The sequence below is a fragment of the Haliotis rufescens genome, unplaced genomic scaffold, assembly GCF_023055435.1.
Source record: "Haliotis rufescens isolate VD_foot unplaced genomic scaffold, xgHalRufe1.0.p SCAF_48, whole genome shotgun sequence".
Lineage (NCBI taxonomy): Eukaryota > Metazoa > Mollusca > Gastropoda > Lepetellida > Haliotidae > Haliotis > Haliotis rufescens.
Window position 1 is genome coordinate 2,852,350 of NW_025964201.1, and position 14,435 is coordinate 2,866,784.

Sequence of the window (14,435 nt, forward strand, 5' to 3'; positions counted from 1 at the left end):
ATTTCTTCTGATTATAGAAAGCATTTTATCTCTCTTATATATATTCAGAAGGACAACGAAGAGGGAAGGCTTTTATACCTGCAGATGATTCACATATGCACACGGTTGTGCTTTGATCGTCGGGCGTCGTAGATGACGGAGTGATGACTGCACTGATGTCGGACGTCGTAGGCGACAGAGAAGTGACAGCATTGATGCTTGAAGTTGCTGACCCTAAGGGTAAACAAGTTATTCATTTTTCACGTCATTTCACGTGATTAAATACATCCATATATGTATGCAGATACTGAATATTCCTAGCACTGATGATCCCAATCAGGCAAAATCTGTTGTGGGAGTTTGAATTTGAATTTGGAATTTAATGAAAATGTGTTAACAATACTGAACCAGCGAGTCCTTCTGGAGGTCAAACAAGTCACACGTCCTTTTAATGGCACAGTAAAACATGCTCGCCATGTGTGGAAGGTGTGAGCATACAAATAAACGTGTGACGTCTTCTCACTAGGGCTGGCTAGAAAGACTGATCGTTGTGTGAAGAAATATTAACGATTATAGATTGAATATTGTGTCATCGATGATAATCTAAGATCGATATCGATAGCCAGCCTACTCACCCTCTGATGATGTTCGTGGGTCGGGAGAGGGTGTGGAGCTGACGGTCACGGCGGAACTCGACGTAGGGACAGTTGCTGTACACGACCCTGATATGAGAAATACATGGGGCCCATGAAGCTAGCATTGATGAAAACTGAAATGTTAGATGATTACAGTTGTCCGCTTCTGAAAGGACTGTGACCCATTCTTAGGGTCGATAGTTACATACATTTACATGGTGTGTTGTAAATAACAGCTGACACCGGACTCAGAACTGCTGCATTTACCACACTGTTGACACTGTAACACATTCTGTACTGCTGTGCCGTGTCCGGCAACAAACAAACACTGACTTCCTACTGAACGGCGGGTGCTTACGGTAGGGCAGGATCATCGCTGATCTTCAGTGATCCATTCATATTATTTGACTGTTATTTTACATTTTACACCCAGTGGAATCTGAGTGATTGATGATTGGTTGATTGATGGAGACTGGTTGTTTCCTAGTCTTGAGTGAGTGGGTATGGTTTTACGCCGCTTTTAGCAATATTTCAGCAATATCACACCAGGGACACCAGGAATGGGCTTCACACATTTTCCTTTTAGTGGGTGTGAGACTACTATATATGTCAGTATTCGACGTTAATAAACACTGATTAAGACGGTTTTACGTGCATAGTTTTCATACGCTCGCTTCATGTTTACCATTTAACGATCAATAGTACATGCATTCGTGTGTATATGGCCATGGATATCACGGCGGGGGTGCCAGATATGGGCTTAACACATTGTACCCATGTAGGGAATTGACCCCGGGTCTTCGGCGTGATGAGCGAACGCTTTAACCACCAGGCTACCAGACCGCCCCGTTTTCTACAGGAAGTGAATTGTATTGATTTGGTCAGCCCCGACTGTAAGCTTCAAGGTGTATCTTCCATCCTGCAAAATGCTCGGTGCGTCTATCTGAAGCTGTACATAACACGTTTACAGCACATAGCGTTGTTGTTCATGTCGACCTTGCCAGATACACAAACGCTGACATACACATTTCGAACAGTCCTTGATCAATTACAATGTAAGAACGATTGGACACAACACACAAACTAACTTCCTCCTACTTTTCCTGAATATTTGTAAAGGGGTACGCGTTCAACGATTGAATGAGCGAGTGAGTGAGTTGGGTTTAACGCCGCTTTTAACAGTATTACAGTTATATCACGGCGAGTGGGAGGAAAGCCCCAAGTGATGCAGGTCTCAGACGTTTACTACTTCGGTGAAACCCACAAGTAATTTGCTGACAAACCTAGAAACATAATCGGGGCGAACCGGGATTCGAACCCACAATCATAGGTTTCTGGCGTGTCAAAGGGACGCAACTCTGCACAACGAGTCGTGGCGCCACCCGTGGCCCCCTCAACGATTGAATGATAAGGAAAGATATGCACGTCAGGACCACTGTACCTGGCGTCAGCTGAACGAGTCCCCACAGCAACAAGAGGCCTGTCATATCTTCTTTACGTCTTCCGAGAATATTAGTAGAAAGAAAAATATACCAAACTAAACGAAGATCATGTGTCTCGCGCACAGCTTACATCCTGCATATTGTGTAACAGGTTCCGCAATGTCAACAACGCTATCATAGAGTGTAAAATTATGAGGAAAACGCGGATTACGTCATTTCCATAAAACTGTTTCATTTATATATGTGACTGAATAGGTACAATAAATGCGGTATTTAGGTCCATACGTCACTCTCTCTTGTCACGTGACAGAGTAGAGGTTAGTATGCTGATGTGAGAATAGTCACATGACAGGGTAGAGGTCAACGTGTTGAAATGTGTGTATAGTCACATGACAGGGTAGAGGTCAACGTGTTGACATGTGTGTATAGTCACATGACAGGGTAGAGGTCAACGTGTTGAAATGAATGTGTATATAATCACATGACAGAGTAGAGGTCAACGTGTTGACATGTGTGTATAATCACATGACAGAGTAGAGGTCAACGTGTTGAAATGAATGTGTATATAATCACATGACAGAGTAGAGGTCAACGTGTTGACACGTGTGTATAGTCACATGACAGGGTAGGGGTCAACATGTTGACATGTGTGTATAGTCACGTGACAGGGTATAGGTCTAACCCTTCATGTAAAGCGTCTTGTATGGCTAGAAGGAGATATGTTTTACTGCCTGTATACACATGTATAACGCTTCATGTATATCGTCTTGTATGACTGGAAGGAGATATGTTTTACTGCCTGTATACACATGTATAACGCTTCATGTATATCGTCTTGTATGACTGGAAGGAGATATGTTTTACTGCCTGTATACACATGTATAACGCTTCATGTATATCGTCTTGTATGACTGGAAGGAGATATGTTTTACTGCCTGTATACACATGTATAACGCTTCATGTATATCGTCTTGTATGACTGGAAGGAGATATGTTTTACTGCCTGTATACCCATGTATAACGCTTCATGTATATCGTCTTGTATGACTGGAAGGAGATATGTTTTACTGCCTGTATACACATGTATAACGCTTCATGTATATCGTCTTGTATGACTGGAAGGAGATATGTTTTACTGCCTGTATACACATGTATAACGCTTCATGTATATCGTCTTGTATGACTGGAAGGAGATATGTTTTACTGCCTGTATACCCATGTATAACGCTTCATGTATAGCGTCTTGTATGACTGGAAGGAGATATGTTTTACTGCCTGTATACACATGTATAACGCTTCATGTATAGCGTCTTGTATGACTGGAAGGAGATATGTTTTACTGCCTGTATACACATGTATAACGCTTCATGTATATCGTCTTGTATGACTGGAAGGAGATATGTTTTACTGCCTGTATACACATGTATAACGCTTCATGTATAGCGTCTTTTATGACAGGAAGTAGATATGTTTTACTGCCTGTAAACACATGTATAACGCTTCATGTATAGCGTCTTGTATGACTGGAAGGAGATATGTTTTACTGCCTTATACACATGTATAACGCTTCATGTATATCGTCTTGTATGGCTGGAAGGAGATATGTTTTACTGCCTGTATACACATGTATAACTCTTCATGTATATCGTTTTGTATGACTGGAAGGAGATATGTTTTACTGCCTGTATACACATGTATAACGCTTCATGTATAGCGTCTTTTATGACAGGAAGTAGATATGTTTTACTGCCTGTAAACACATGTATAACGCTTCATGTATAGCGTCTTGTATGACTGGAAGGAGATATGTTTTACTGCCTTATACACATGTATAACGCTTCATGTATATCGTCTTGTATGGCTGGAAGGAGATATGTTTTACTGCCTGTATACACATGTATAACTCTTCATGTATATCGTTTTGTATGACTGGAAGGAGATATGTTTTACTGCCTGTATACACATGTATAACTCTTCATGTATATCGTTTTGTATGACTGGAAGGAGATATGTTTTACTGCCTGTATACACATGTATAACGCTTCATGTATATCGTTTTGTATGACTGGAAGGAGATATGTTTTACTGCCTGTATACCCATGTATAACGCTTCATGTATATCGTTTTGTATGACTGGAAGGAGATATGTTTTACTGCCTGTATACACATGTATAATGTTTCATGTATATCGTTTTGTATGACTGGAAGGAGATATGTTTTACTGCCTGTATACACATGTATAACGCTTCATGTCTATCGTTTTGTATGACTGGAAGGAGATATGTTTTACTGCCTGTATACACATGTATAATGTTTCATGTATATCGTCTTGTATGACTGGAAGGAGATATGTTTTACTGCCTGTATACACATATGTATAATGTTTCATGTATATCGTTTTGTATGACTGGAAGGAGATATGTTTTACTGCCTGTATACACATGTATAACGCTTCATGTATATCGTCTTGTATGACTGGAAGGAGATATGTTTTACTGCCTGTATACACATGTATAACGCTTCATGTATATCGTCTTGTATGACTGGAAGGAGATATGTATTACTGCCTGTATACACATGTATAACGCTTCATGTATATCGTTTTGTATGACTGGAAGGAGATATGTTTTGCTGCCTGTATACCCATGTATAACGCTTCATGTATATCGTTTTGTATGACTGGAAGGAGATATGTTTTGCTCCCTGCATACATGTTCATAACACTTTTTGTACAACACCTTGTATAACAACGCGCTAATATATTTTACTGTATGTGTACGTGTACATGGCAATGGCAATTATCTATCTTGAAGCTATTCGCACTTATCGCTTTTATCATCCGTGTTCGTTCAAGTACACTGTTGTGATTTATTGTGATGGTTAACGCTCATGATTTACTATCCTGGTTGCTTTGAGGACAAGGAGAAATCAATATATCTCCACATATGTCCACAATGTGCACCCCGCCTCGGTTGTTGTTGTCGACCACATCGCTTTCGTAAAGTTGATCGACAAAGTGTGAGATCCTGTATCCGTCGTCATGGCAACGAGTGGTTTCGAGGTGTTCATGATTTAAATAGATTTTCACATTAACTGCTATATAGCCATGCTTCGTTGTGCTTGTATAATCGATACAAAGTTTGAGAGTTGCTATCTGTCGCCAGTGATAGCTGAAACTGATGTATGACATAACGAACTATACCCTGACAATGGTGTATGGCATAGCAAACTATACCCTGACAATTGCTACGGCATAGCGAACTATACACTGACAACAGTGTTTAACATAGCGAACTATACCCTGACAATGGTGTACGACATAACGAACTATACCCTGACAATGGTGTACGACATAACGAACTATACCCTGACAATGGTGTATGACATAGCGAACTATACCCTGACAATGGTGTATGACATAACGAACTATACCCTGACAATGGTGTATGACATACCGAACTATACCCTGACAATGGTGTATGACATAGCGAACTATACCCTGACAATGGTGTATGACATACCGAACTATACCCTGACAATGGTTACGACATAGCGAACTATACCCTGACAACGGCTACTACATAGCGAACTATACCCTGACAACGGCTACTTCATAGCGAACTATACTCTGACAACGGCTACTACATAGCGAACTATACCCTGACAACGGCTACTACATAGCGAACTATACCCTGACAACGGCTACTGCATAGCGAACTATACTCTGACAACGGTTACGACATGGCGAACTATACCCTGACAACGGCTACGACATAGCGAACTATACCCTGGAAGGAGCATAATACCTATAAATATGCCAAGTCCAATAGTTTCCTTGTCCTGTCAATAAACCTCAAATGAACATTTGTATCGGACTTGTGACGTTTTCACAAGTTATCTTATCTGACTTGTGGTTTTCCTTCCACATACCAGTGACACGCCATGGAATAACAAGAAACGCTGTTCAAAAGGTCGTTTACCTCACCCCTACTTCCACTCACTGCTCCGTCAAAGTGCAATAGATCCTAGCATGTATATCATGTCACGTATCCATTCTTAAATTGAAACAATGTGGTAACCCAGAAATCTGTACGTTAAAGAACTTAGTGTGAAACCAACAAACAAACAACAAATGTATTACAAATAAATGTAAACTACTGTACAACATTTACAATGACAGTAGATAATAGAGTTGTAGTACAATTTTCAATGGCAGAGATCAGCATCAAATATAATAATATATATACACCCAGCGGCGACAGTGTCAAGCTTCCGTGAATGGCTGGGCAGGGAATCAGGGATGATGAGCGATTCTCACACTAAAGCTGGTCCCTAAGCGATGAAATGTGTGAGATATACCTAAACACGCCCTTGTCCCACTATATGTATAGTCTAACTAGTTACTGAAAATTTCTACACAGTGAACATTACAAAATACTCGGCATGAGTCCACGGTATACCGGGAGTTTGAGGACTAGTCACATGAAAAAAACCAATGCATTGAGCGTCTACCGAATATCAATAGAAGTGAGTGCGTGTAGTTTTACGCCCGCTTTAGGAATATTCCAGCAATATCACAGAGGGGCACACCAGAAATGGGCTTCATATATTGTACCCATGTGGGGAATCGAACCCGGGTCTTCGGCGTGACGAGCGAACGCTTTAACCACTAGGCTACCCCACAGCCCCGAATTTTATCAGAAACACTGTAACACAGTTACAATTATTGTTCAACAATAAGATACACTGTCATATAACAATCGATACTGATACTCTGCGAAGTGTGTTTCATTGATTTATTAGACTTACATGCGATTCATAGATTGGGCATTATACCCTATCTAACACACATGCCCCTTGGGGCGTTATACAGAGCTACATTATGCATACACATTATCTCACGTAGCTCTGTCGGGTTGATATACAGAGCTACATTATGCATACACATTATCTCACGTAGCTCTGTCGGGTCGATATACAGAGCTACATTATGCATATACATTATCTCGATATACAGAGCTACAGACGTCAAGCCTTCACTTTCAGGATCAGGGTATTTATCGAAATGGAATGGAGATAACATACCCTGGATAGTCGAGGATGAATGAAACTGTCAACAAATACTTCAATGAAATACACGTGATCAAATGAGCTACCATTTGAGAAAAATGATTTAGTTGTCCTTAAAGGGTTGATTCGTGGATTTCAGTTCCATCTTCTTCGGCGACCTCCTTGGCAAGCCTGTGTCCGACCAAGGGTTCAGAAACAACATAGACGTGCGTCTGGTCGTCAGCTGCGGCACTAGAGGATGAGGCAGTAGTGAACTTTACGTGGTCATAATCTTGACACTCTTGAAACTTCAACTTGCCGTGGCTATTGCGGTCACACATAGTTATGTGACTGTAGGCATGTGATGACTTCTTCACGTTTCCTGCTTGTGTTGTTGTGGTCTGAAGGACTCGAGTAAATGTCACACGGTCATAGTCTCCGACTCCTGGTGAACCGTTCCCAACATAGACGGTGACGTCAGTGCAAGAGCTCTTCCATGGATGACCTTCCTCTGCATCACTGGCAGCTGACAGAGATGTAGCCACGCCTTCGGGGTCACGTGTTGGAGACGTAGCCACGCCTTCAGGGTCACGTGTTGGAGACGTAGCCACGCCTTCAGGGTCACGTGTTGAAGTTGTAGCAAGGCCTTCAGGGTCACGTGATGGTGTTGTTGTCACGCCTTCGGGGTAACGTGTTGAAGTTGTAGCAAGGCCTTCAGGTTCACGTGGTGGTGTTGTTGTCACGCCTTCAGGTTCACGTGTTGGAGACGTAGCCACGCCCTCAGGATCACGTGTTTCTTCATCAGTTTGGTTCGGTGTTGTGTCATTACTTTCCACTGAACGTTTTTTCCTATAAATCATATTAATCCCCTGATTATTAAGCATACGATTAACAGCATTTTGCATCACACATTTACTCAATTAATGGGACATGCGTTGACGACGATCGACTTTATATGTAACGTGAGGTATAAGTCTGTGAGTTACCTCTCACAACAACAGAGCGTCGTCACTGCTGCCATCACTGACATTAATCCAACAACGCCGGCAACAACAGGAACCAAAGGTGATGTTTCATTGCCTGAAACACGATGTTCCTTTTCCTATAAACTATAAGCATGCATATATGACCTGGTAGTTACCATAGCAACATTTCATTTGATAATAAGTAGTCAATTCTAGTGTAACCGGAAACATCACCATCAAAATGACTCCTGCCTGAATCGTCTCGAAACAAGTGGAAATTACTCAAAATATCAAGGTATCTCCTGCAGTTCTGTACACGCTTGGCATTGGACGGCAACAGGTTTCAGGATTGCTCCTAAAAATGATGGTTTGTCCATAACCTTTTTCTGTGTTCTGTACAGAAGGATGGGTAACAGCTGGGACATTGCCGCCATATAGCTGGACCATTGCTGAGTGCGACGTTAAACAAACACACAAGTAAACAGACTGACAAATAAACAGACGAACAAACACAAGGATGTAGCACCCACCCGATGTCAGCGGAAAATGCTGCTGTATCGCTCTTGTCGTCGGATCTAAAATATACAAGAATATTACGAGGGTTGATTGATAAGTTCTAGGTCTCGCATAGAAGGAATTATGTAATAGTGAAACATTTTGTATGATGTCATGGAGGTATATCTGTGTCAGATGCATTTATTATATCACAGTCATGTACATATTAGTTTTAAGCCATTTAATAGTATTAATAATTGTATTAATATTTGTTCTACCTATTCATGGAGAAACCACATTATTATGTGTCCTGATTCAACCAATGCTGATTGGGTCATTCAAACTCTTGCCCTCTTTCCTAATTCAAATGGGAACTTCACATTAACCTTTTGCACCAGCAAGACTGTTTCTATAATCCCTCATAGGTTCATAAGGGTGTACAGTTTTACATGCCATATGTTTTTAATGTTTTTTATCTAAGTACATTCAACCTTAAGCATGTTAAATCAAATGTAAATCATCGTTAAGTCAGGTGGGGAATTTCAAAGCAGATCATTAAGTATAAAAAATATTTATGTATGTATTGAGTCAGTCTCACCTTGTTGTAAACTGTACTGTGAGCTGTCTAATTTGAATTTTATGTAACTGATGTAATGGTATGTTTTTTAGCTGTGTATATGTTGTCTGCCAAAACATGACTACCCCTGTAATAAGTATCCTGGACCCTTTCATATATCCACACACATACCCTGTTTCGTATCCACAACTTCTGGAGTCAGTTGAGCAAATTGTGTCGCTGTGACAAGTCAGTACAAGCCTTTCTTGGTGAGCTTCAAACAGCTCTAGATTATCACACGACATGGTATGCCTGGTTCGTTTTCGATCAGATGTCAGAAGCTTTGGAATTGTACAACATTAACTGAATAGGCAACTACACTGTGACATCATCTGAGACAGGAACAGGTGGAGAACAGGAGCGCCTCATGGGGCAGGCGTAACCCAGCTCAGTCGTGCAATCTGTTCTATGACGATGGTCTGAGCACATGGACGTATGTCGTGACTGACTGCTGACTTTACTGATGTTGTATTGTGAGACGTTGTAGTCTTGGATGAAGCATGGAGTGGTGCAGTACCACAGATGATGGCATCTGGGGTGGTTGATGTTACTGACGTATGTCAAGGACTGTAATCCAATCATGGAACCTCGTGAACACTCCAGACAGTGCCACACGTCTGACTGGTTGGAGTAGTAGCACAGCGTAGACGTCCTGCCTTAAGGATTATGCACAACAGTAGTATAGGCGAGTGTGGTTCTGCCACAACCCACCCTTACCATTAAGGATTATACACAGCAGAATATGTGCATCGCAAATAGCTCAGTATAAATGAGGTAGGATATGAATGATATGTGGATGGCACAAAGTAACATCATATATCATATTAACAATTTAACACTTGGCTTTCAACGGAGATGTAGACCATTTTGATTTGTTGAGTGTAACACTATCCAGTGTGGCCAGAGGCTGTGTAGACAGGTGGGCTTATTGTGATCATCAGAAGAAACAGTTACTGACCCATTGTTATAGGAAAGGAGACACGCTCCATGCGTTCTTGTATTTGATGACCAGGTGATGGTCATAGATCGGACAGTTGCTGACCAAGAGTTTCCAGTTTATTGTACCACGAACTTGTTTTGACACCCTAAAGATTTGAGGGTCACAGCTAATGAGCTAAGAAACCCCTATATAAACAGCACCGTCACTGAAGTCACTGAAGGCAGAGAAGGGCACTGAACATTTGAACAGGATGCGACCGACACTGCAGTCCAGGACAAACGGCATAAGAACACAAGCCAACGGCCAACAGCTAATAGTCAACTCATCGCTCAGAAGGCCAGCACACTGTGACGAGCTCTAGTCACACTTGGTCACGCCTGAAACTGCTCATAGCCTCTCTCACAGTCTCTGCCACGCCCTTGATAACCGTTAGTAGTACCGGCGTATAGAGAGTCCTTATTATTGAAGCTGCTGAAACGATAGACCATTTTGTCTGATGTGCTACATTAGTAATGCACATGCTTTTCAAGCTGTAAACATGCTACATGCATGATCAATTGGTTGGTGATATCATTTTCTGACTAAAAGTGGTAACGTAGCCAGGTAGAACAAGAGACGACTAGTACAATATACACAGATTTGTTTACATGAACATCATATATATAAGTAGCTAACAAATATATACAACAATGGTGAGCATACATAGACTTCCCAGGGACCGAGCATGTTCCTAGGAAGGCGACATCAAGTCTGTAGACACTACTTCCAGAACAATATTTATACTAACTGGTATACCATGGGTTTTGGTAAGTTGACCAATCCCAACAAAGTTAGGTTGTGTTGACCAACCATATTAGCGATTAACATTTATATTAATTTTTTAATAAGGTTTGGAACTATTTGGAACCTTAAGATGTGTATCCTTTGACACTTACTAGTTGGCTGGTGATATCTATTGTTTTAGATGATGAGCTTTAGGTAATTAGGGTGCTGTCTAGAATACAGAGGTAATTAAGTGGTGGAAACAATGTTATTTTAGGGTTATGTTTATATAGTTGGATAGTGGGGATTAATGTTTGTTTACATTGATACTTAGACACCTAAATTAAATCATAGCTTAAATTCCATTAGATTAACATTATTTCACTAGAGATAGTTATTGAATGTTTTGGATTACGTGACAGAGTATTTATGGTTTAATATTTAGGTGATTTAGAACAGTGCAATGATATTATATTTTGATATATTATGTATTTAAGTATATTTTATGAATAACTACCATTAAAGGTTTTCTAACAGTTTTTTTTTTGGTATATAGCATCATTACAAAACTTATGTACATATTTAATGCCCATGATAGTGACATCAGGAGAGGGAACAACTTTGCTATGTTTGAAATGTGTGAAAACAACGGTTCAGGTTAGTTTACTTTGTTTTAGAAAACATTATGAAAAGAGTATAAAATATTCATAAAAATGTTTGTAGTAGTTCACACTATGTAATGGTAGTCTAATTCTCAATGCAATTTAGTACTAACATTACTTTGAACATTTCAAGTGTGTAGTTGTGAACAGAATAACTGTTGGTGGCAAGTAACGTTTGGCAGTTCTGTCTGTACAGTTGATTATTGTATTAACTGGTGTATTTATCATACTGTAGCTTTCATGTACTGGCAGTGGGTGACCAGTCAATACCTGCTCGTGAGCCCATGGGGTTCAGTCCATGGTTGGTAATTATAAGTGTTGTGTACATTTCAGTATAAGGTAAAGTTACGGTATAAAAAGACATTTCTCTTGAAATTTAGCAGTCACTTCCATTAAGATTTTGTTTATGTGCTGTATGTTAATATTATTTTGATATTAAGTTATGTTGTATGGTTTATACCAGTTTAAGCAACTTGACCAACATACTTAATTTACAACCACAGACCAACATACTTAATTTACAACCACAGATGGTTACAGATGTTTCTGGCTATGTCAGTTTGAGTGGGTTTACTTGTTATATTGGTTGTAAATACATTTGAATCAAGTTGCATTTATTGTAATAATGTTGTCAGGACCATTTTTATCAACGAGGTCGTTACTGGTGCTCTAAACACTCAGCCTAAACATCGGATCATGTATTTTATGCCCCCTTCACAAACACGGATTTTTCTTATGAATCCTTACTGATCGCACAATTTCACGGATCCTTATGATTTGGCCACTTTTAGGACTGATTTAGGAGTTGTTACTAGTTATTACGAGCTATTTACGGTTTATTAGGGATTATTACGAGTTATTACAATGTATTTACGGCAAAATTCCGTTATTTGTTACGAGTTGTCACGGATAACTACGAACATCTTACGGCATTTTACGGGCTTTTTACGGATTGTTACGAGTATATTACGGAATGTTACTATTCATCGAAGCTTTTACGTGTTAGTTACGACCTGTTTACGTGTTGTTACGAATAATTACGAGTTAGTTACGAGTATTTACGAGTCCTTACGATTTTTTGTCAAAAAATATATAAATCCTGCAAATCTCCATGTATCATTATTCGATAACTGACATACAGAGAGACAATTTCAGTGTCTTCAGTGTCTTCTACATCAACAGGGTCTAGCTGCGGTGGTGGTTCAGGAGAGCGAGCCGGTCCTCTTCTTCCACGGAGATTTTCGAAGAACAGGATTCTTCTTGTTGACTGCCTTCTTCATTGGAGCCATGCTTGTAGATATTGTAGAGTAGATATGCAGAAATGTGACTTCTATGACTTCTTAAAAACAACTGAAAATGAAGTGTTCGATTTTGCAGCTTTTATACTTTTTCCCAAATCGTAAACAATATGTAAGACTACGTAAAGTATATGTATCTATTCGTAAAGAACTTGTAACTACACGTAAATAGTTCGTAATAACTCGTAACAATATGTAAAGCCATCGTAACACGACCCGAATGAAATCGTAAACAACACATAAGCACTCGTAATAATCCGTTAATAATCCGTAAACAAATCGTAAACTTATCGTAACAAATCGTAAAAAAATTTGTTACGAGTCATTTACGGATTCTTGCGAGCAGTTTACGGATAGTTACGTGTTTTTGCTAGCGGTTTACGATACTTACGGACTGTTACTAGTTATTTACGAAAAATATCAATCCGTGGACAATACGATGATTTTTTACATGTCTCTCCTTCCACGAAGAGTGTCTGCGAGTTGTTGCGAGTAGAGTGATTTACGGATACCAGCGAGTTATTTACGGATGCTTGCTATTGACTACGAGTTGGCGATTTGTAAGGACTCGTAAGAAAAATCCGTGTACGTGAAGGGGGTATTAAGGGTGGTTTTCGTTTGTTGTTTGAAATGAAAACAAAACAAAATTCAGATTTTACACTGTGCAGCAGTTAATTTCTCCTAGTTTGAGAGATCCATCTGCTTAATCATATATTGGCTCATTTTTAGGGAATATGCGTGTAAGGAATTAGGGAATTAATACTAGATATATTACAATGATTTGGCATATTTAACAGAATTTGACTATTGTCAAAATTTTCGTCCATCATGACACCACGACTAACGCAAAATCACGCACAATGACAGCAATTTATATTTTCTGACTAATTCATTCTCCTGGTTACAATGGAAAACATAGAAATAAATAACAATGCACAGATTGTTAGTTTGGTTCTGATTACAGACAGGACACATTTATGTGTATAAGATCACTGAATCAACGAAAGTCCTCCTCTGAAAATTCCGCGTAGTGCTGTCATTTTGTAAAAGTCAGCGGTAGTGGTGTCATATGTCATTTCAATATTGATGTACATAACATCTTTGAGAGGCATTTAGAAGTTGGAGAACTGTGTGAGGTTGAGAGATGAGGTGAAATAGGGTTTAATGTCGCTTTCAAGATTATAGGGCCCGTAAGAATTAAATTGAATTAGGTCACGGGACTACGCGAGACCTTACGTTGTTTTAGTACTTCCGGTGACAAAGAACGTTTCACGGCAATGGCTAGAAGTGTGACGTCGGACAGAACCCGGCTCATCATACCCAGTCATAAATCGAGGTATGTTTTCACTTTTCGCCCACTTCTCTGATAGACTGGTACAATTACCAATGTTGATGAGTCAGTACTGCTCGGTGAATCATCACATGTACATTGATGATGGCGCTTGATTTAATTTGTTTTCTATTGTCAAAATGAGAGAAGGAATGAATTTGTAATTGTTAACTAACTTATGCTCACCGTTTATGCATCATACAATGTTATGTCAAATTTCCATTACTTCTGTCCTGGGCCTTTTCCAATACATTGTAGTGTT

At 39.8% G+C, this 14,435-nt stretch overlaps 1 protein-coding gene across 9 annotated transcripts in view; it reads right to left on the bottom strand.

Annotated features, from left to right (window-relative positions):
• The window catches only part of LOC124112381 (flocculation protein FLO11-like), a 32,723-nt gene that overhangs the window by 5,677 nt on the left and 12,611 nt on the right, over positions 1-14,435 (bottom strand). For 2 of the 9 annotated variants that reach the window (XM_046472473.2, XM_048383448.1), the window contains exons 2-4: positions 8,601-8,645; positions 615-701; positions 79-213 (exon numbers count right to left, since the gene is read on the bottom strand). In XM_046472473.2, the coding sequence (XP_046328429.2) occupies positions 79-213; positions 615-701; positions 8,601-8,645 (267 nt within the window). Of the gene's footprint in view, positions 1-78; positions 214-614; positions 702-2,055; positions 2,235-6,835; positions 7,955-8,091; positions 8,186-8,600; positions 8,646-9,313; positions 13,176-14,435 lie in introns of those variants that run through there. The other 7 variants (XM_046472472.2, XM_048383446.1, XM_046472474.2 and 4 more) reach the window with 5 other exon arrangements.